Source organism: Sarcophilus harrisii, chromosome 2, assembly GCF_902635505.1.
Source record: "Sarcophilus harrisii chromosome 2, mSarHar1.11, whole genome shotgun sequence".
NCBI lineage: Eukaryota > Metazoa > Chordata > Mammalia > Dasyuromorphia > Dasyuridae > Sarcophilus > Sarcophilus harrisii.
This window is the reverse complement of record NC_045427.1, coordinates 269,452,483-269,476,033: the sequence shown is the minus strand read 5'-3', so window position 1 is coordinate 269,476,033 and position 23,551 is coordinate 269,452,483. Positions and strand designations below refer to the sequence as shown.

The following is a 23,551-nucleotide window of genomic DNA, read 5'->3' as shown; positions in this document are numbered from 1 at the left end:
GTGATTTATCTGGTATAAGAAACTTCCTTTCCAAATGGGGATCAAGAACAATTCTGTAACATATTAATTTAGAGATTAGCTTAGGAGCATTGAGATATTAATTACTTGTTGAGCAAACTGATTATGTGTCTGAACCCAGATATTCCTCAATCAAAGACTAGCCCTTTATCCATTATACTATGTTTTTTGTTGTTGTTAATTGTGCTCACTCTTCATGACCATATTTTGGGTTTTCTTGACAAAAATACTGGAGTCATTTGCCATTTCCTTCTTCAGCCCATTTTACAAATGAGGAAACTGAGGCAAACAGGGTAAAATGACTTATCCAGGGTCACACAACAATATATGTCTAAGACCAGATTTGAACTCAGGTTTTCCTGACTTCAGGTCTGACCCTGTGTCAACTGTGCTATTACCTAGATGCATACTATAGCATGCTTATCAATTTCAAAATAATAATAAAGATTTGAAAAATATTTGACTTAGGTTTTAATAAGATATCTAAAAACTCCTTGTCTATCTGACTGTGTGTGTGTGAGAGACATAGAAAAATGCAGACCTCTACCATATTAATGGATTTATATATGTGCACATAAGGCTAATATATTTTATGCTGCCAATTTTTTATGGTTTCATAAATACTGCTATCACCAACATTAGAAAAAAACCTGAAGAAAAAGAGCTCATATGTTCTGGTATAAATTCAGTGTATTTTATAGAATACTGCTACTCTTGATATAGCCTAAGGGATGTGACTTTTCATAAAAACCTAATGAATTTCTAGATTTGTCAGCTGTTTCCAAACAGATGCACTTTACTAATCTAATGTTTTGAGCCCAGATCCCAAATATCAATAGCTTTTATTATTGCAAATTAGTTTGTCTATTGAATAAATTGGGCTATAGTTCTTAATAAAAAGTAGCAAGCCATTTTGTATGTGTACTTTCTAGTTAACATGTACTTGTTATTTTCTACATGTACATACATGTACATGTATATTTACATGTATGCTCATATAAAATATAATGTTAAATATCATGGGTTACATATACATAAATGTATTTTAAATTTCTTCTCCTTTTTCTTTCACAGAGTTTTAAATTGAACGTAGACAGTCACTGTGCTCTAAAAGAAGCTGTGGTGGAAGAAGGGCAGCAACTTCTGGAGCTTATTGTATCTCACAAATCAGGTAAATCCTCCTGAAATATTGCAAGTCTTTATGTCTCCAGACTATTAAAGAATGAAGAAGCATTGCTGTAAATTACTGCATATATTCACTTCCTTATGTATTATTAATATTTACATTATCAGATTGACCTTCAAGATTTATAAATGTTTCATATACTGCATACAATGCTGTGATACTTATAAAATGAAATACTGCCTCCAAATAGTCTGTTCATTTTATTTTGGTCTTGCTGTTCAGCTGAGTTTCAGTGGAAATCATATCACTGAAAACTTCACGTTGACACAGTCTTTGATGTAGAAGCTTTGGAAATAACATTAAGATAATGAATGAGGATTGCACATATGGATATTGATGCATATGCATTAGTGTACTTATAGATATATCTTTAGATATAAAGGAGAGGGTATAGAAATAGCTGGATGTTTCTATGCCTAGCCATACACATAATTTTTTTTTAATGTTCTGCTCTGGTAATTGCATCAGTAGGTTTTCTGGTCCTTAAACTAATTCCTTCCCCATTATTAATGCATTTATGAGGAACATATTATAAATTAAAAATAGTTTTGTCATTTGGTTATGCTTATCCTTGTATGCAACAGCCTCAAGTTGGGATGAATTACAATTTAGCTGGTATCTTTAGGGCTTACCATGACCATAGAATTTTTAATCAGATGTGCCAGTGCAAAAGCTTGCTGTCTGAATTCTGGCCTATTTACTATGCTTTCCATCAGAATTGCTTTGCCTCTTCCTGTTCATTTCTCTGGTTATTTTTACTTCATCTACAGAATCTCTACACAAATGTACATAGGGCCTTGTCTTTGAGAAACAGAAATCATTCATTTACTAAGTTTTTAATCATGATTTTGTCCAACATTTTGTTGTTCATTTGTTTCACTCATGTCCAACTCTTGATAAGCCCATTTGGGGCTTTCTTGGCAAAAATACTGGAGTGATTTACCATTTTCTTCTCCAGCTCATTTTACAGATGAGAAAACTGAGGCAAACAGGATTAAATAACTTTCCCAAGGTCACACAGTTTAAAAGTGTTTCCCACCAGATTTGAATCCAGGAAGAAGAATCTCCCAAACTCCTGGCTCTTGTGGTCTATCCACTGCACCATCTAGTTGCCCCTTATCCAACATACATCATCCACGAAGCACAAATAGAATTTTAAACCATGACTTTCATGCGGTTGATTAGCAGATCTGGATGTCCTTTGACTTTGACTTTGCCCTGCTGGGAATGTGAATGCAAGAATTTCTAGTCTATCTTGAGTGACAAATAAGAATAATAGAATAGGGGGGTGCCAAGGTGCTTTTATGAAAATTGTTTTAAATTTCCATCTATTCTCCTCCCCACCAAGTAAAGAACAGTATCTAAATATGCAATCAAACCCACAACTTTTGCCTTTTTTTTTCTCCCTTCATTTTTGAGAAGGACTGAAGGACATGCTGCAGATGATTGCAAGTCAATGGAAAGAACTACAGAGACAAATCAAACGCCAACACAGCTGGATTCTTAGGGCTCTGGATATCATCAAAGCAGAGATCCTGGCTACTGATGTGTCTGCAGAGGAGGAGGAAGGGACTGGAAGCCCCAAGGTAAGTGGCTTGAAGTTTGCCGTATTTCCTCTTATTCCTCTCTTCTTTTGAACTAGGCACCACTGAAGTTTTCTTTCCACCCCTAAGGCTTTTCATTTCTACTGGGTAAACTTTTTTCTATATAAACAAAATGATATGGCTTACTCTGAAACAATAAAAAAAAAAAAGCTTACAACTTTTAAGTTTCTCAGGAAGATGTCTTTTAGTGTATGGGTAGGGGGATGAATTAGAGTTGGAAGGAAGGGGACATAAAGCATTTAGTAAACAAAACATAAAGCATCTTTAGCATGAATAATCAGAATGGTTTTAAATTGTTTTGTTGCAACTATAAATCACTATAATCAGTGCAATCACTCAGCTCTGACATCCATTAGCCGCTTGGTTACAGCAAATTAACAAAGAAGAGAGAAAGTGATTCATTATCTCATTCCTGTTAATGACTATCAGATGCATTGCCTAATTAGGGGATGGTCATTGTAGTGGGAAGAAGGTCATATGCTTTGCTAACAAATCTTTTTGTTCAGAGTGTAAGTTCTCCATAATGGTGGATGCATGGAATACAACAAGTCCTTTAAAATATCTCTTAGCTTGTTTTGGCTTTCCATTTTGCATTTACTAAAGAGGGTTGAAACTTCCAGTTGGAATTTCAGTATTGTGGCTTCTCACCTAGAACTACTCCATTTGGGAGTAGAAGTCTTTTTCCAAATGATGAAAAATATGATTTTATTCAACATTTACTTCATGGAATCTTTCTCTTTTTCCGCCGTTAGTCTGACATAAGCAAAAACAGAAAACCAGTCTGCTAACACACACTCGGCACGTGAAGCTTATTGTTACTTGGGGGAATTCATGGTTTCTATTCCTGGAATTGGCAAAGCAATTAAATCATCATCAAATAACATTTATTCAGCACCCATGTGTGGATTGGCACTGTGCTAAATGTTAGAGTAAGTTAAACAGATATTCTTGGAACTCATTCTTAAATGCAGACAGACTTACTAACAAACAACTCTACAACAGGGAGACCACCATGGCAAGGGCGCAGGCTGAATCATATTAACATAATTCATAAGCTTAAGGATTTATCAGCTTCAGAAGTGGAACAACTAAGATGTTGGCTGGAATTAGGGGAGGAGTAGAATCATTGTTTCTGTTTAACATGGAGAAAGTATTATGGAAAGGACTGATTTGGGGCAAATATTTGAAAGAGAAAAGAGAATTAATTCATGTGACACCCAAGTCTGGATATTCTAGGAATTGGCATAAGATCAGTTATTGGCTCCACTTTACTAGAACTGAATAAAGAGTAGAAAGAATAGTGTTTTTTTAATATAGAACTAGACCAAGTTTAAGGAGCAGGATAAAGGGGAAACCTCTAAATAAGATAACAGGATGCCAGAGCATTGGTATAGGCATGAGATCTGAGTGGAGATGAAAGGCACAGCATGAAAATACTCAGGAAGATTTGACAACAGGTTACAGGTACAAAGGAAAGATTATCAGGAAAAGATTCCTAGATTTCGTAGTTGGGAAAATGTAAGCTGATGGTATCAACAAAAACAATAAAGAAATTGATGAGATAGCTGGACTTCTTAAACTTTTTCCATTGGTGACCCCTTTTTGCTGGAGAAATTTTTATGTGACCCTGGGTAAATAAGTATAAACAGATATGCAAATCAAATATTTACTGATAATAAACCACAATTTTTCAACCCCAGCATTCAGTTATGAGACCCTATGTGGGTTCTTGAACTAAAAACCTGGGAGATAGAAGAATTTTGTGAGAGAAATAAGCAGTTCTAGGTACAACTTATAGGTTGCACAAATGAGAAATTTCCAAGTTGGAATCTGCTGTCCAGTTGAAACACTGGATATATAAAATTACATTATATCACCTTGTTAGCTGAAGCTTTAGAATCAATCTCATCTGAAGGCAAAATTGATAGTAAAAGATGAAAAAAAAAAGATGATTATAATTATAATAGGACCTTATAACTTGGTAGAAGATATAGGATCATAGAAAATGAGTTGCAAATTAACCAACGATACCTTAACAACAATCTTCTTTGTAATCTCTGTTCCCAAAAGGCCATCTAGTCTTTTCTTAAAGACATTTACAAAGGGGGACTTCACTATTTTCCAATGTAGTCCCTTCTGTTTTTAATAGTTCTAGTTATTAGATAATTTTCCTTTTTATCAAGCTTAAATTTGCTTCTTTGTGATTTAAACTTATAACACTAACTTATTGCATCTTTATATGGGAAGCTGTCATCTAAGCATCTTTGAACACCAGAAAGTATGATATAAAAATAAATTACTATCACTTTCCCTAACATTTATTCTTCCTGCCTGAAGGAATAGATCATTTTAAACTATGCAAAAGATTTTAGAAGCTAAGTGATGACATGGTGACATTGTCTTTAGGGGCCTAGGGAAAAATGCATACTCTGACCTATTGACCTAAGTCATTCACTTGATGTGATGAGATAGTACATCCCTATTTCATATATTTTTTTCTTCTTCCTGTTACACCATAAGCTTAATTTTAAATTAAATTAAAATTAAATTTTAAAAAGACTGAACATTTTATCATTTTCCCAGATTCAAAACAACAATATTTTGTAATACTATGTAATAAAAATTATAGCATCATTGTTTTCTACAGAGTTGTTAAGCAAAAGAATAATCAGAATCTCCCTTAAGTCTAATGACTTTTCTGTGAAGCACTAAATATGGGTGAGAATATTCTCTTGCTTCAGAGATAAAGACCATATGTGAGACATAAACAAGCTTGTACTTTTCACCCTCCACATAACAACCAAAAAAATCTTGTTAAGGTACAGGTATCATGATGTCACTTCCCTGCTCAAATAAATTTGAAATAGCTTCCTATTGTCTCTAGGACAAAATTGAAACTCTTCTTTATACAATCTGAGCTATGTTTCCAGAACTTTTATATTAATGTCCTTCCTCCTTTTCTCATTCTAATCAAACTTTTCTACTGACTGTTTGCTTCGCTTGGCATTCCATTTCCCTTTGCTTAGACTTTTGGGTCTCAGGACTAGAATGTACTTTGCTTATTTCTTCTTCTTGTATTTTTTCTTCATTCAGAGATCAGCTCATTTGTTACTTCTTCTATGAAGTTTTCCCCAATTTCCCTTGTTGTGATTACGCTTTCCTTTAAATGAGTTTTTATTTATTTATTTATCTAGAAATAACTTGTATCTCCCTAACAGAATATATGGGCAGCTGTAGTGGATAGACTGCCTGGCCCAGAGTCTGGAAAACTCTTCTTTATGAGTCCAAATCCAGCCTCAGACACTTACTAGCAGTGTGACCCTTGGCAAGTCACTTAACCCTGATTGCCTCAATTTCCTCATCTGTAAATTGATCTAAAGGGGAGAATGGCAAACCACTGCCAAGAACAACCACAAAACAGAATCCAAGCTCACCAAGAACAGAACTATTTATTTTGTACCTTTTTGCCAAGGATTTATGGTCAAGTGACTTGAATACGGGATAGTTAATAAATGTTGAGTTAAACTGAACTGAAAATACTTAAGCTAGCCAAGCCAAAACTTGAGTCCATGTCCATTGGTCTTCTCAACCAATATTCTTTTTAGTAAATTTTGTTGTTCAGTTGTTTGCAACTCTTTGTAACCTTTTTTGTGGTTTTCTTGGCAAAGATACTGAAATGATTTGTCATTTCCTTCTCTAGTTCAATTTATAGATGAAGAAACTGAGTGCCCAGAGTCACACAGCTAGTACAAGTCTGTTGTTAGATTTGAACTCACGTTTTCCTGTTTCCAGGCCCAGCATTCTATCCACTGCACCACCCAGCCACCCTTCTGGTAGTCTATTCTTATTAAGTCTGAACTAATTGACTCACCTTTGGTTGATGCTCTCATTCCACTTTTACTTCTTCAAATCCCTTGTTTCCTTTTGAATTCTGTTGAATCAATACCTTGTACATGAAGCCATTCCTAATTTTCTCATCTAATAATGTTCCCTCATCTCCATTTACCTATATTACCCATACACACACATATTATATATATATATATATATATATATATATATATATATATATATATATATCTATATAACTGTGTATCAACTTTTGTCTCCAAGAGAAAGTAAGCTCTTTGAAAACAGGTACTGTTTCCATTTTGTCTTTGTATCTTTGATATCTAACCCAGTATTTGGTACACAATCAGCTTTTAGTAAGTACTTCAATAAATTCAAACAAATAAACCAAAATTGACCTTTCATAATTTAATAGATGTCAGTAAGGAAACTGGAATGATTTGAGTAGGTTTTAACAATCCAGGAATAAGTAGCAATTACGGCATGATGGAAAGAAATCAGTTTGGGAGTCAGATGATTTGGTCTAAAGTCTTGGCTGGACCATTTACTATCTGAATCACTATGAATGGCTCACGTAACCTCAGTTTACTCAGTTGTAAAATGAGTTGGGCAAAGTAGATGGAGGACAGATCTCTAAGATCCCTTCCAGTTCCAACTCCTGCGAATAGTGATCTGAACAGAAAAATTTTCCTTTCATCCTTAATCAGAAGATTCCTGGTAACTAATGGTTTTTTGAACAACACTCATAATTTTAATAATATAATTTTCATTGTCACATACAGTGAAAATAAACTGAAGATCATATATTGTTTCTGTGGGATAATTTCTCCTTCACACATTACATAAGTGGTCATTAATGTCTTCTTAAAAAGAAGCCCACAGTTCCTTAAATGGAGCTTTTCAAAAGGGGTCACCAGATATTTCCTTATTGCAACAACAACAACTCTTCTGGCTATTATGAACTTAAAGACTTTTACGATATGATATGACCTTGTAATAGGTCATGTGGAAAGAGTGCCATAAAATAACATCTCAAAACACAGTTATGATCACCTATTTCATCTTGGAACTGAAAGAGTAACTAAAATTAAAACATAATAGGAAAGATAACTCTAGAATTCATCTTAAGTTTACTTCAGAAGCTATTGGGAACCTGAGAAGCATAATAGAAAATCTAAAGAATATATCTAGGGGGTATTTTTCTTTTTTACTTCGTTTGAGAGACTGTAGAAAAGGACTTGGTCTTAGAAATCTTGTAAAGAAATAGAATGGGAGGAAATTCAAAGACTCGAGGAAACTTTTCCCCCAGGACTCTGTACCATACCTTATTTGTTGTATTTCATTTTTTAAAAAAGTGTTTTCCCAGGACTATGGAGTCTTTTATACATGGAAGTAGAGAAACAGAAAAAAAAAAGAATTCAACAGATCTAGAAATATAGCTTCAGCACTCACATTCAGGAATGGAGAATTTGCTTGTAATTATACACTGTATTTTATGGCAAGTTTTGTGATAATTTATCATCTGAAATGAGACTTTCAGTATGTTTAAATTTTGAACACCAGAAAGGACCAGAGGGATTTCAAGACACAATGTATACCTAACCCTTAAGAAACAGTACCTTTTTTTCTTGACCTTTCATGGTGAAAACAAAAACTGAAAGCTGAAAAGAATACTTAAACTTTGCTTAGTGACAGAACAGGCAGGACTCTAAGTTATAACCAGAACATTCCAGGTAACTGTTGGTTTGCCAAACAAGGTTCATCACAGAAAAACCCCAAAAGTGAGAGCAGTGAAAGATTTATACTTTCTGTGTAAACAGATACACATATGTATATATTTACATTTTAAACAAACACATATGTGTATATTTAAATATAACACACATACCAATAAATACAGATGTGTATTCCTCTATATCTGCACACATGTGTTTTATACATGTGTGTATGCACATGTGCATATGTGTAAAATCTACATTGAGCCACCTTTGCTTTTGCATCTAAGAATCAAGGTCAGGACTTTTCCAAATAAAGTCACAAAACTCCATATTGCTTTGCATACACTAGTTCTTTATAATCTCCAAAATCTAGTATGAAATTCTCTGGCATTCTTACTTCCCTTCTGCTTTCCCCAACTTGACAATATTCTTATACTTCACATACCTTCAAAAAATCTGCAATTGTTTAGTGACACTAGCCTCGTAGAACAAAAAACTCCATCTATTAATTTTCATTGGCTCTTTACCATGCTTGGAAGGCTCTTCCTCCTTACATTTTGTCACCTGATTTTCCTGGTTTTCTTCAAGTCCCAGCTAAAATCCCATCTTTTACAAGAATCCTTTTTTCTCAATGTTAGTGCCTTCCCTCTGATGATCACTTCTAATTAATCATCTATTTATATCTATTTCCCTCTATCTGAATGTCTATATCTTGTGTGCAAATAGTTTTTTTTTTCTGTTATCCCTTTCAGATTGCGAGCTCTTTGAGAACGGGTATTTTTTTTTTTGCCCTTCTTTGTGCTTAGCAGAGAGCCTGGCACATAGTAGGCACATAGTAGTTGATAAGTACTTATTGACTGACCTATTACACCACAGACAGTAAGTGATTCTTCTTTGAGTTAGAAATTGATGAGATCCTATGAAAAAGAACACTTTGAGTTTGTATTACAGAATTCAGCAAGCAAGTTAGGAAATGACAAGGTAGTCTTAACCTTGCAACTACCTTGCTGGAAGGAAATTAGTAGACAGATAGACTGCTAGTCAGAGTTCTGAAATCCTTTCCTTTGACCTGCTTCCATTTATAGTCTTTGAAATCACCATACCCATTGGCACAGGGAAACGCATATACATGTACATATACATATTTGAATCACTTTTATTTTCTCCTATGGGCAAGGTAAAGTAACCACTTTTTGTGCAAAAAGAAAAAAATGTCACTAGACCCTTATAAGACAAGGGTACAAATAGTGAGAAGGCACTGGAGTTAAAACTTAAGATTAAATTGTATCTAAAGGGGTAGCAAGGAAGAAGAGACACAAAGGTATTGCCATTATTTATTTAAGGCTGACAGTGTGCTAGTTCAAAACATGAAGTAAGGTATGCTTCCTGACCAGGCATCTTATCACTTAAATGTAAGCACACCATGTAACATTTTGTCTAATGTACGTTAGGGTATCTTAGATCTAGCATAATAGATCACCCAAGATTCTGATCATCTTAATTAGGATGTTGGCAGATTGAAATGGAATAGAGTTCTCGATGCAAGCAAATGCATTCCAAATTCTATTCGACTCCCCAAAGAAATCTTTCTAAAAGGCAGAACCTAATACAATAGTGGTTACTCTTTTCCTACTGAACTATGTAAACACAGCACTGAATTAAATGGTCTGGTAGCAGGGGATGCCTATTTCTGTCTTTTGTAGATTCTGTACCAGTTCTTGGGAGTTTTTCTTCTCTCATCCTCTGAGAAAAGCAACTTTTCTTGAAAAAGAGTTTTTAGGAGACAGAAACTAAAGTGAATTAAGACTGGGAATATCAGTTGTGGTAACTAAATTGTGGGGACACACACACATGTTGAAATAACATGCTAGTCCCTTAGTCTCCTTGAGGCAACATTGAATTAGCATGTCATCACATATGGTGGATGGATCCAAGATGAAGATGGAGAAAGACAGATTTTTCCCCCTTAATCTATCAATATGATAAGTTATTTGAGATCATTGAGGAAATGGGAACTGAAAATAGGAAGGAAAACTAATAGTAGGCCCTATCTGGATATAGACCTTAGTATTTCCTGATTGTTCAGTCCAGACTGCTATTGTTGGAAGCCTTAAGAATAATATTTAGTGCAGCAAGACTGTGTGAATGAATTCTATTGGTGTCTTTAATCAATACCAAGAAATGTCAATTACGTGAGTAGGTAGTTTACTTTTTCTTCAACCTAATCCAAGGGTGTCTCAGTTCTGCTCTGTGATATCTATAGCTACAAAGATAAAATAGATTATAAGTGAATTTTAAAACCATGCAAAGCAAAAGCAATCCCCAGAAAATTATTTTGTTTTCATAATAGTGTCAGTAATTTTAAAGTCAATGTGATATGTTCAAGCAGAATTTTCTAGGGTTTTCTTATTTCTGGGGACATAGTGAGGGATGGGGGAATGGTGTCACATTGAGATTAGAATTCAATATTTTTGCTTCTATAGGCATTTGTTAAATACCCCAAAAAGGAGAGTGGAACACAGGGGATTGCATATAATAGAACGATTTAAAATTAATAATCGTCAATTCTTTGAAGGTGTGAAACAATTACCTCAGTGTGTGTGATTTATGTTTTTTTCTGGAATGTGTTTTCTCTGGCAAAGAAACAGGGAGAGCATGTGCTAAAGGGATTACTTTGCTTTGACTGCTGTGTTTATTAAGTCACACAGGACTTCTTATAAAATGGCAGCTTTCAAATGAGATGGGTATTTTCACATAGACACTATGAATGCTTCAAATGCCTGAGCAAACTATTCTCATACACAGAGACTGCAGTCATTATCTCCTCTGGACAAGTAGGAGGGCATTACAATGTCCAAGTTCTCCTTTTCACTTGCAGTCAGAAGAGTATGTAGCTATTAATTAGAGTGTTGCTGATGTAGGTAAAGTAAATAAGGGTTTAATTTTTAAGGTATTGAAATTATCCTTTAGTGACAAAAAATAACCTTTTGTGCTGTGGCTACAAAGTGAAGATGTTAACTAATGTACAACATTATTAACCATATTGAAGGCCTTAGTCCCATGCCTAGGGAAACCACTTATTGCATTTTTCAAGCCATTTCTCCTTAGGTTGTGAATGTTCCTTTTTTAGCCAAATATTATTATATAGAGGGAATTAATTCCTCTTTTGTTTCCTCAGGAGTTCATATGGGTGAGAAAAATGAAGAAAAAATAAAAAAGGAACTGAGTAGGAATAAGAGAAGGGAAAGAAGAGGGAAGGGAGATAAAAGAAATGGGGAGAAAAAAAGCAAAAAAGAAAGAAACATACTTGTTAAGTTAGTAGTACATTGGCTATTGCTTTAAGTGCTCAATGGGATTAGTGCTATAGGTTCCTTATTCTTATTATACAGTAACAGAAATTGGTGGTAAATTTATTTGGTGTTCTTTAGTCTTCCCAAGATAAACCCAGTTTCAGAGATTGAATCAAGAAATCACTGTCAGTATTGTCAAGTCATTTATATTATTCCTGAATGATTTTGTGACAGTGTTTTGTCTTACGAGGGAGACCATAAACTAATTGAGAGTCCTATGCATCAATTAACTGTACTCAAAGAGCCTAGCCAACTCCTAAGCATATAATATTTCTCAATAAATCCTTGTAAAAATAAGGAACAAGAGAAGTGATAATTGAATAATTCTGTATTGTGTCCCTAATATTAGCTTTATGGTTTGTGTTTCTGTCAATGAGGCCATATTTCTCCTACTCTTTAAAACTCAAGATCATCTTTGAAACCTTTCTCAATCAGCTTCTATAACATTAATGATCTATACCACATAATTAGCAGTTAACCATGTACTGCCATAAGGAAGGAATCAGATATAATGGAAAAATCCCTGGAACAAGAAGACCTAAACATTCCACCTCAGGTGTTTACTAACTGTGTGGCTCTGACCAAGTTATTCAGTTTTCCTGTACCTCAGTTTCCTAATCCATAAAAACAGAGTATTGAATTAGATAACTTCTGAATTTCCTTCACATTCAAGTCTGTGATTCTTTGATCTTATGACTTCATTCATTGTTGGTTACAACTGGCATTTTAATCTTGTAATGCTATTTAATTTAAACTCCCTGAAGGCAGAGATTTCTGCCTTCTTCAGTGTCTGCCATAGAAACTAGTGTGTGTTGTATACATATTCTGAGGGCTCAATAAACATTTGTTGATTTGATTTGGCCTGGTCCTTCCATTATAATCCTATTAGAGTGAAAATCAAAATCTTTTCTTCCTCTTCCTCACAGATCTGGCCAGTTAGTTTTATAACAGAAAACTTTCTGCTAAAATGTATGATGCTATTTCCCCTGAACACATGTAAGGGCAGGGTTATAGGGACAGACGGACTGTCCAGGTGCTATGATTGAGAGGCCTCTGAGAAGACCTGAAGAAAGCAGAATTTAAGATATTGACAAAGGCTGATTTATCATGAGAAAGTGAAGAGGAAAGGAATTATACTCTAAAATATTCAAGAATTATATCTAAAGTATGGAAATATTAATTGGCAGTTAAGGAATGTTAGAATCCAAAAATCAAGGGAGGCAGGTATCTAAGGTCAAATAAGAGTCCAAGAAATAGGGTCTAGCAATGAGTTTGAGTACATATAAATGTTGAATTTCTCAGTTTAACCCTCAGAGTGAACAAATTGTGCTTCTGTCTCTTTGAGCTCTGGCATTTCATGCTAACCTTGGCTCTTCCTCTTGATCTCCTATAGAGCTCCTGAATTTTATCTTCAGACAACATCTCCTACTCCTAATACTTTCTGCATTAGAAAATACTGGATCCATTCAGTGTTGAACATGTATATTATTCTCCCAAATGGTACTTTCCCTTATTTTCATTCACATTAGTCACTGAAATATATATGGCATTGAGCTAGCAAATCAGACCATTTCTGTTCTTCAGGAGCATCTATTCTCCAAGAGTTTGGAGTCATTTGAGTAACACTGTGGCAAATGTCTACAATATGTGAGATTATGATAGGAAGATGGAATTCAGTTGAAACATCTGTCCACAAAATTCCTTTTTTTTTTTTTTTGGCTTGTTGAATATATTCAGAAATAGTTGGCAATGATTTCTTCCCCAGTGAGTTCCTTCTCCATTGTGGAAAATTTACTGTTCCTTTAAATAAGACTAGTATTTATCATTTCCAAACCTCTTCCTGTTTATTTCAGAATCTCTAACTAACATATTAAGTCAGCAACTACTTAAATTGAGCTGTCGCAGATTATGTTTCATTCTCCTCTCCCCTTTATGGTGGTGCAGGGGAAAATGAGTGAGAAATGTGTCCTTGGTTAACATGGGACAGAGCAAGATCTTTTTTTTTTTCTATTTAAAGTCCTGAATCATCCCAAAGTTGAAATAAATTTCCTGGCAGAAATTATCTTGATAAATCTAGCTTTTAAAAGACTAGTATTATTCTTAAATGGTCCATGGTTAGCATTGTTCCTGTTGCCATTCTTAATTATTTAAAAATATATAGGTCGGGTAAAGGAGTGGGGAGTGTAGAAAAAATTTTACCTGATAATTTTGTTGTATATTTAGAACAATAGCAAGTTTTACATGGCAGATTTGCAGTTTCCTATGCAATCATTTTTTTAAATTGTTCTGTTATGGACATGTTTGTTTAGTCCATAAATTAAAAGAAAAATTAAAAAACAGTCTCTGCATGGGTTGACTTGTGAGTAACTAAGTATAAATAGGAGCCAAAACCTAGGCTATGTTATGAGATGGTGGGGATGGTGGGGAGGGGACCTCAAGGGGAAGACATAAATAATCCTCCCTCAAACATTTACTGACATGGATTGACGTGAACAAAAATAAAAAAGGACCACAACATAATAATATCAATGAGAAGAATGGGAGCAGATATAGAGGATATAAAAAGAGAGGTATATGCTTAGGGAATACAAGTGACAAAGACATACTTTTGGCACTTCGAGATCTTGGTGCTCTTTCTTTATTGTACTATTTCTTTTATTGTAATATTCTTATATGGCTACCTCTTTGTGCAATTGCTGTTGGGCAGATATCTTAGCTAGGCTGCGTAGGTCCATTTTTCCTCAAAATTCAACTTCTGATTTTCTATTATTTTTTTCTCATCTTATTACCCTTTTTCTTTCTTCAGATATTGTCCCATCTCTTTCCCCTTTCCCTTCTCCTTCTCTTTCTCCTTTCTTTTCTCTTCTCCAGCCTTCCTAACTTTGGGGCTAAGGTAGACTTTTCCCTTTCTCTCACATCTAATCAGTTGCTTAAAACACTTTGTTTTCATTTGCTCATTCATTCATCTATTGTCATCACTATTTTCAAGATTTACCTCAGCCGACATCCTCTGTGAATCATTCTTGAATCTGTCATTTAGAAGGGACCTTGTGCTCCCTCAATTTTGGGGTGTTTTGAGTAACCTGTCCTATTGTATCAATTAATTCTTGACTTGTGTTACAATTATTTGAATGTGTCTATCTCATCCTTGCAATCACAGATTTTTTTTTGAATTGAGTTATTTCCTATTTCATCTTGTTACATCCCTAGAGCACAGAGTATTGTGTTATATCTAGTAGAATTTCAATAGATGTTTGTGGAATTGAAACAAATGTATATGATTAGGATGGAGGGTTATGTGTCCATAGGACTGGTCTATATGGATAAGGTACAAGAGAAAGAAGGATAAGTATTTAGGGAATATTGAATGTAATGGTAGCAATGCACATAGATAAAGCAATTAGTTGCTACAAGAATAGGTTATAGCTTCACAAACTGATTGATTAGTCTTGCTAGAAGAAATCTTTGTCCCCTCATCTCATAGGGAAGAAAACTGAGGCTGTTATATTCAAACATCTCCCTTTTAATAAATTAAGTTGTCAATTCAATCAACCAACATTTATTAAGAGCTTATTATGAGCAAGCCTTGTACTAACCATTGTCCATATAGAGATTAAAAATGTCATGCTCCTGTTCTAAAGATCCCTAAAAATTAACATTGAGAATAGCACATTTAAAAATAAATCAACAAGGTAGAATGCAATAAATGCAAAAGGAGGGTCTAGATAAAGTTTTTTTTTTTTTTTAAAGAAGAATTTCACAAGGGATTGACATTTTGAATTTTATTAGAGGAGGAGTGGTCAGAGAAAGCTTCGAGGAAGTAGTACCTAAATTATGCCTTGAAGGAAGACCAGAACTATAAAAAGTCAGAGTGCATTGGAAAGAGAAGCAGCTTGCCCAAGTCCAATGAACATAGTAGGTTTTCAATAACAGGCAAGCTTGATTGGGGCATTCCCTACCAAGGTTCACAATTAAATACTTTTTTTGGTGTGTTTCAGTTGTTAATGCAGATGGTAACAAATACAAAGTTTTGTGCCTATTGTATTAATATGCAATTTAAAAGAAAATCCTTTGTTTTGTTCTTGTTTGGGGACATACCAGTGATTTTGCTGACATAACAAACTTTCAGGAAGAAAGACTCTCTATTATGTCTCTTGACACCTGTTCTGTAATTTTTATAATCTTAATTGCCTACAGCAGAGAGATATTAACTTGACTGAGATTATTCAGCCATCATATTGCTGGATAGATTTAAACCCAGCTCTCTTGATCTCTACCACTCTGCAGCATTTCCTCTCATTATCACTACTCTGGAAAAGGAAATTTTTGTTTATTTCAGTTATTATTTATCTCTGAAATGACAAATTCTACAGAACAAAAACCAGAGTAAGAAATATTAAAGATAAATTGTAACATTGTATTTGTTATTTTCAGAAAAATTTTCATTTTGAAGAAAATAAATGAAAATTACAGTCATGGGATTCAGACTCTGCTTGGCAACTTTCCTCTTGGTAAAATGAACCAATTACCTCTTTTAATGTGACTGCTTGTAAGAGCTTGGAGTTAATAGTCTGCTGGTTGAACCATGGTCCCTTTATGAGAGTTGAGGAAGCAGTTGTTTGGACTAGGTAGGAAGGGATTTCTCTTTCTCTGTGTGGGGCCCTGTTCAATATCATCTGTCTTTTAAACAAAATATATCTTGTTGTTCTTACCTTGAAATGGTTTTTCTTGGTCCTCAGTTAAGAAAAACCTAGTGTAACATAAATTATTCTCTGAAGAATTTATCCCATTTGTGTCTATTGAGTCCGTTGTGTTTCTGGTGGATATGTAATTGGCCACAACAGCTCAATGAATATTTTAAAAATGTATAATGTGCAGGGTTACTTATGTCATTACTTTTAGCTATTCACCCAGATCTGCATTCTGTCTCCTTGTTCCTGTGGTAGAATAGCGTTCAGAAATAGGGAAACATACGGACATGCTTTCAATGTACATGTCCTGGCTCACTCCAGTCTTGCTTCTTATTCATTGCATCAATGTTCCTTTGCTAGCACTGACAGCATCTGATAACATTGCCAGCATCCTAAAGACTGTCCATCAACAAAGTAATGTTTATGCCAGCCTCTTAAAAGAGTCACTCTAAGAGTCTTATTTGCCTGAGATGAGTAATGACTTTTTCTAGAAGAGTGGGAAAGAATTTTAATTTGGTTATATCATCATTACTCTGTTCTTTCCTTCAGTAGTGGTATCTGGCTTTTCAAAAGTGGATTGTTACACTGAAATATAAATATATATATATATATGTAAGTATGTGCACTGAAATATAAATATATATGTAAGTATGTATACCAAAATATAAATATATATGTAAGTAAGTATGCATGCTGGAATATAAATATATATATGAGTATACATATCTATGTATGTGTGCATATATTTTGAGAAGATATAGACATGTATGTTTATATGTATCCATACACAAAAATACACATATGAATTTCAACAACTTTGTTGAAATGACATGTGAGATTGTTCCTTCAAGAAGGAGAACGCTGGAAGCTTCCAATATGTCTTAGCAGATGACCAGCAAAGCGGCTGATCTGATTTGGAGAATCTTTATCCCTAATGAGATTAAGTGAAATTGAACCTGAGAAGGTAAAGGTCTCCAAATTGACATAACATCAAAGAGTAAAACTTCATCATCTCACTATTTGAATCTCTAACAGAGTCTAATGTCTGACATATTATATTTGGTCCACCATAACCCTTGTACATACAGATCTTTCTAGTAAATGATGAATGAGATTTAGCAACTGTAATATGGTTTGTACTGTTATATACCTTTGTGGGAAATATAGATTGGGTGAGCTAGGTTATTGACTCACTGAACTATTTTCTCAGAGCACCAATCTCAATCAGAAAAACAAGGTTTTCAGGGTTTTGAGTAAGTTAGATATTATTTTCCTGTTATCACTGATGTGTCTTATCTAAACTCTCCCACATATGCTGGCTTCCATTAGAACAGGATTGGGTATGCTAAAATTTTGCTGGATAGTTCCCTTTTTCTGGAGATTTCCATCTGGCTGAAATCAGTACAAATTGAAAACTTGAATTTAACACCATAAAAGTTTAGGTAACATGTCAACATTAGCTATTTATCAGAATCTTCAAAGGTCTGTCAAGATTATGTAGTTTGAGAGGCAGTGTTAGGGTAGTGAATGGAGACTTAAATTTAGGACACCTGGGTTTAAATTTCACTTTAGATATTAGCTGGTTGTCACATGCAAAACACTTAAGCTCAAAGCCTTATTTTCTCTTCTGTATAATAAAGAAAGAAATACTTCCAATTTCTCCACTTTAAGAGATTGTTTGAAAATATGATTTGCAAACCATTTTAAATGACCTTTTCCATTTTAATTTCATTTTAGCTGTAAATAAATTAGAAACAGGATATGGAAAGATCATTGTTGCCCTCTTGAAGTACCTCTGCCCACATTATCAATGATTTCAATAGTGTGAGTTCACTGCAGTTAACCTTTATTCTTTGTGTGCAAGTCAATTGAACTTCCAGGATATAGACTATTTTATTACATTCGGAGTACCTTTCTCTCTAACTCTTCCCCCTACTGTCAACCCTTTTTGAAGCTGTCTCCTTTGATCAACTCTCCTAGGATTCCTGTTCTTTTAAAATAGCAAATTGTTGGAAGCTGCCTATTCTCAATGAAAATTTTATAAAAAATTTAATAACCATTAACAAAAAACCCAATAAAAATAATTAACACTGTTTAAATGCTAAATCTTACAAGTGCTTGCGAATTTAAGGACAAAAATAAAACATTCCAAAACAAGGAATCACATCTCACTTAAAACCCTTTACCCTTAATAAGCAGAACAAAAAGTAATCAATGCACACAAACAAGAAAGTAGAATGCTCTTTCCCCATCTCCTTTTTTAGGCCTGTCCAAAGTTCTGCTACCTTTGACTCTATTTTTCTCCTTTTCCTCTCCCACTTTCCCTTTTCTTGTTCTTCTTCTTCTCTTTTCTCTTCCCATTTCTATTCACATTAGCCATTATAAATGCAGTTCTAGTCTTGATGTTGCTCAGAAATCACATCATACTGGTCTTTTCTTATATGCTTCATTTTAATAATATTTGTGGAATCGTAATATTTTATTACATTAATATATCAAAACATATATATCTCCAGTCATTTCCAGTCCTTTTTTTTCTTTTACAATAGAATCACTGAACGTTTTTCCATAAATAAGTAGTTTTTATGATGTTTTTAAGATTAAAAAAAAATAGCAATGTTATCACTGAATTGAAAGGTACAATCCTATGCTATGCTCAGTGTAATTGCTTTCTGAAATATTTGCACTAGTCTTTGATTCCACCAGTAATGTATTAGAGTGCCTATTTTCTCACATTTTCACCATCATTGGATTTCATAGATTTTGGGATGGCAATTTTTGCAGTTTGGGGGCATGTTAGGAGTATTTTATGTTTGTCATGATTTGCATTTCACTGATTGCTAGGAATTTTGAGCATATTTTAGTTGGTTATTAATAATTTGTATTTCCTTCTCTCTAAATTATCTGTACATATCTATCACTCTTCAGAGGATTATGTAGTCTTTTTTTAGTATATTTAAATTCAGCTGTTAGACCTTTATATAATATGTATACAGAAAAATTTCTCCCCTCTTATTTGTTTCTTTTCTATATTTTAAAGATACTCCTTTTGGTTATACAAAATACTTTAATTTTTATATAAACAACCCCATCAATTTTGTTTCCATTGATTTCTTCTGGAATTTTTCTGATTGATAAAAATGATCCTTATCTCTATGTTTGGAACAGGTATATTATTCCTTTTTCTTTCAGTTTTCTTATCATTTTAAAAGAATATTTAGATCAATGATCTATTTAACATTCACTGAAGTGGGTGGTATGGGATTTTTGCCAGTTTTCATTAATGGAGTTTTCTTCTTGCAGTACAAGAATATTTTCTTTGGATGCTTTATTTGAATAAGGCTGAACTGAGAACAATAGCAACAACAAAAGCACATTTTCAAAAGTCATACTGAATAGTGCTCTACCTTAAAAAAAAAAAAAGACATGCTTTTGTAGCATTTGTGCATTAAATTAATTTTTCCTCTTCTCTCAAGTAAACTAACACTTTATAAATATTATTGTTTAATTAGTATTTAAGTATCTTAAATTTTCCTGTTATGGCTGATGTCTAAGAATGATTAAGGTAATAGAGAACAAGGAACAAGTGAGTAGAACAAAGATGCTATTAGATAAAGGTACATTTGGTGTTCTGAGCAGAAATACTCTTTTTAATTACCTTTATATTTTGACTACTTGTGTTATAGTTTTGAGTTGTACCCCTACTTTAACCTTGTCACAAATGGCATCTTGACTTTCATCTGTGGAATCTTGTAGTTGTAGTCTTAGCTATACATAGAATGCTTAACAACTGTTCTCTGTTGGATTAGTCACAGAGGGAAAATTGGGTAAAGGAGTTTAAAGACAAAATCTGTGTACTATCTTGCATTTTAAACATGGCCTTCCTTGTAATTGCCACCCATTAATAGATGACGAAGTAGAAATTTTCAAGCATAGTGTTCTCAGACCGTCAGTGCCATTCTTTCTCCCGTTAAATAGGGAGTAGGTGTGTATGAGGGAGGGAATGATATATTAGGTGTCTCAGGCACACATTTTTTTTCCATTTTTTGTGTGTGGTCTGACCAGGGCAGAAAACAGAAAGTCTAATTCCTTCCTTGTTGGGGTTTTTAACTTTTTTTAGGTTATACATGCATATTCATATTTTAAAACATATTTTCATATTTCATATTGTGAGAGAAAAATCAGAACAAAGGAGAAAAATCATGAGGAAGAAAAAATAAAGAAGAAAAATATGAAAACAGCTTCGATCCATCTTCAATCTAGTTTTCTCTCTGAATGCCTATGGCATTTTCCATCCAAAGTGTTTTTGGAATTGTCTTGAATTGCTGAGAAGAGCTAAGTCTATCATAGTTGATCATCACATAATTTTCTTGTTACTGTGCACAATATTCTTCTCGTTTTGCTCAATTCATTCAGCATCAGTTCATGCAAGTCTTTCTAGGCTTTTGTAAAATCATCCTGCTGATCATTTCTTATAGAACAATAATATTGGGGCAGCTAGTTGATATAGTGTATAGAATACCAGTCCTGAAGTCAGAAGGACCTGAGTTCAAATGTGACCTCATACACTTAACACTCCTAGCTATATGACCCTGGGCAAGTCACTTAACCCCAATTACCTCAGGAAAAAAAAAGAACAATAATATTCCATTACCTTCATACATTTAACTTATTCAGTCATTCCCTAACTGATGGATAATTTCCATCTAATTTCCACTAATTTCCAATTCTTTGGTACCACAAAAAGGGCTGTTACAAACATTTTTGTCTATGTGAATCCTTTCCCCACTTTTATGATATCCACAGTAGTGGTACTGCTCGATCAAGGAAGTTTGATAACCTAGTTCCAAATTGCTCTTCAAAATGGCTGGATCATTTTACAACCCCACCAACAATAAATTAGTGTTCCAGTTTTTCCACATCCACTCCAACATTTGTCATTATCTTTTCTTGTCATCTTAGCCAATCTGATAGGGCACATATTTTTTCTTTAAAAATGGAACAGAGTATTATACTAATGATACAGTCATCAGCCTCGAATAGCATTTATTAAGAATGTGGTATTATGGACTGTTGTGGCTTTATTTAAAACCTCCAGCATTTGATGATTTTTGTTCTCCTTGCTCATCATCCTTTTGGATTTACAATGGACCTTCCTAAAATGTGGCACATAATTTCAGTTCAACAATGAAGTTGTGATTTGGCCTGATTGAAGTAGTAAAATAATTTTCCTCATTCTAGATACCATTCCTGTATTATTGTATAGCAACCATGTCCTATTTTTATGTATTAATGCAATATATTAATGGTACCATATTATTGTGTTGACTCATATTGGGATTTCAGTCCTCTAAAATCCTCAAATTTTTTCCCCATAGGAAATATTATCAAACTACATAGCTGTCTCCTTTGTTTTGTATTTGTGCAATTAATTTTTAAACCCATGTGTAGGACTTAAGATTTATTCTTTTAAAAATACATTTTATTAGATTTGGCCCATTATTCTTTTAAAAATACATTTTATTAGATTTGGCCCAGTGCTCTAAACTAAGTAAATATGACTAATAAAAAGCATGTCTCCAGTTATCATCCTATTTTTAAAAACTATTTGGGGAGTTTAATCATTCAGCCAGCTCCAAATCTACCTAATTGAGCCCAAATCTCTTTACATTATCCAATTTGGCAAATGCCTGCCAAAGACTTGGTAAATAATGTCTGTGACATTCTCCTGCTATGCCAGTTCAGGAACATTGTCATAAAGGGAAATAATGATAGTCTGAAGTGACCTATTCTTAATAAACCCATGCTGGCCTTTAGTGATCAACAATTCATTTTTTAGGTGTTAGCCAACCAATCTTTAATAATACATTTTAGAATTTGGCAGTAAGTGATTCTATCTTTCTTTAAGCTAGATCTGAGAAAATTGCTATAGGCTATGACAAACTCATCTTTTAATTCTTGATTATATTTCAAGATTCTAATCATTTTGGAAAAGAAAGAAGTCTATTTCAGTGATTTCCATTGGGCCTAAAAAAAAAGGACAAAAGCTTCTTGAAGGGAAAAATGTCCTTCTGCAAAATTAGTTTCTACTGTTTTATTTTGATTGCTCAGATTTTAATGACTTTGTTAATTAATATCTACCATCTATATCTCAAATTTATCCCTAATAATAACTAGGAAGCTAACTGATTTGCCAAAATTAATATCTAGAAAAATAAAAAGAATGTAATGCAAGTGAGCCATGATAAAAAGAGTTAATACTATTAGATAAAAGGAAATATTTTAATAAATGGTTTTCATAAATTATTATATAACATTAGTACAGCACAACATAATTATATTGTCAACATACTTCAGAATGATCAGATAATGGAAGGAGAAAGACATCATCAGCTAAGTGAATTCAGATCTTAACATATAAATCTATATGATGAGCTGGTTGAGAAAATCTAGTTATAGAGATATTATTTATTTTCTGATCCTTACAGCTGAAAACAAGGAGTCTTTTTCTGAACTCCTGAGGTACTTTGTTCCTATCTTATTGCACTTTCTCATTTTTTGTGGTCCTGTAGCTAGTTGTTAATTTAAATCTCCTTTATTAGTCTATAAGTTGCATGATAGCAGGAATCATATCTTGTTTACATTGGTATCCCTCACATTACTTGGCATAGTGACTTTAATTTCATAGGTACTCAATAAATATTTGTTGACTGACTAAACTAATAAATTTAGACTTATAGAAAGACTTTGGCAAAGTCACATATCAAAAGGAAAAAAGACACCATGGGATTACGGAGGATTTTATTAATTGGTTGTATATTATGTTAGAGGAAATGGAAGCCCATAAAAAACTAATAGGGATTACCTTAGCTAATGAATTGTCGGAATCCTCAGGTACTGACACTATTGCCTACATTATTAAAGTATTTCAAAAATTTCTAAGAGCACAGAATTTTCTAAAGTGGAGAGGAACCTATTGTATGCTTCAGTTATGGTACTAAAGTGTCAGTGTTGACCTAGAAGAGAAATCTCATAATCATTGCATATTATGCTATTTTTGTCCAAAAAGATAAACCATACCCTCCACTCCATGTTGTCCATTTGAGTAAGTAGAAAATGGTATCCTACATTTGCA

At 33.7% G+C, this 23,551-nt stretch overlaps 1 protein-coding gene across 4 annotated transcripts in view; it reads left to right on the top strand.

Annotated features, from left to right (window-relative positions):
- Positions 1-23,551, top strand: part of AKAP6 (A-kinase anchoring protein 6) — a 560,862-nt gene that overhangs the window by 285,759 nt on the left and 251,552 nt on the right. For all 4 annotated transcript variants that reach the window (XM_031952248.1, XM_031952249.1, XM_031952250.1 and 1 more), the window contains exons 6-7: positions 1,093-1,189; positions 2,627-2,790. In XM_031952248.1, the coding sequence (XP_031808108.1) occupies positions 1,093-1,189; positions 2,627-2,790 (261 nt within the window). The remainder of the gene's footprint in view (positions 1-1,092; positions 1,190-2,626; positions 2,791-23,551) is intronic.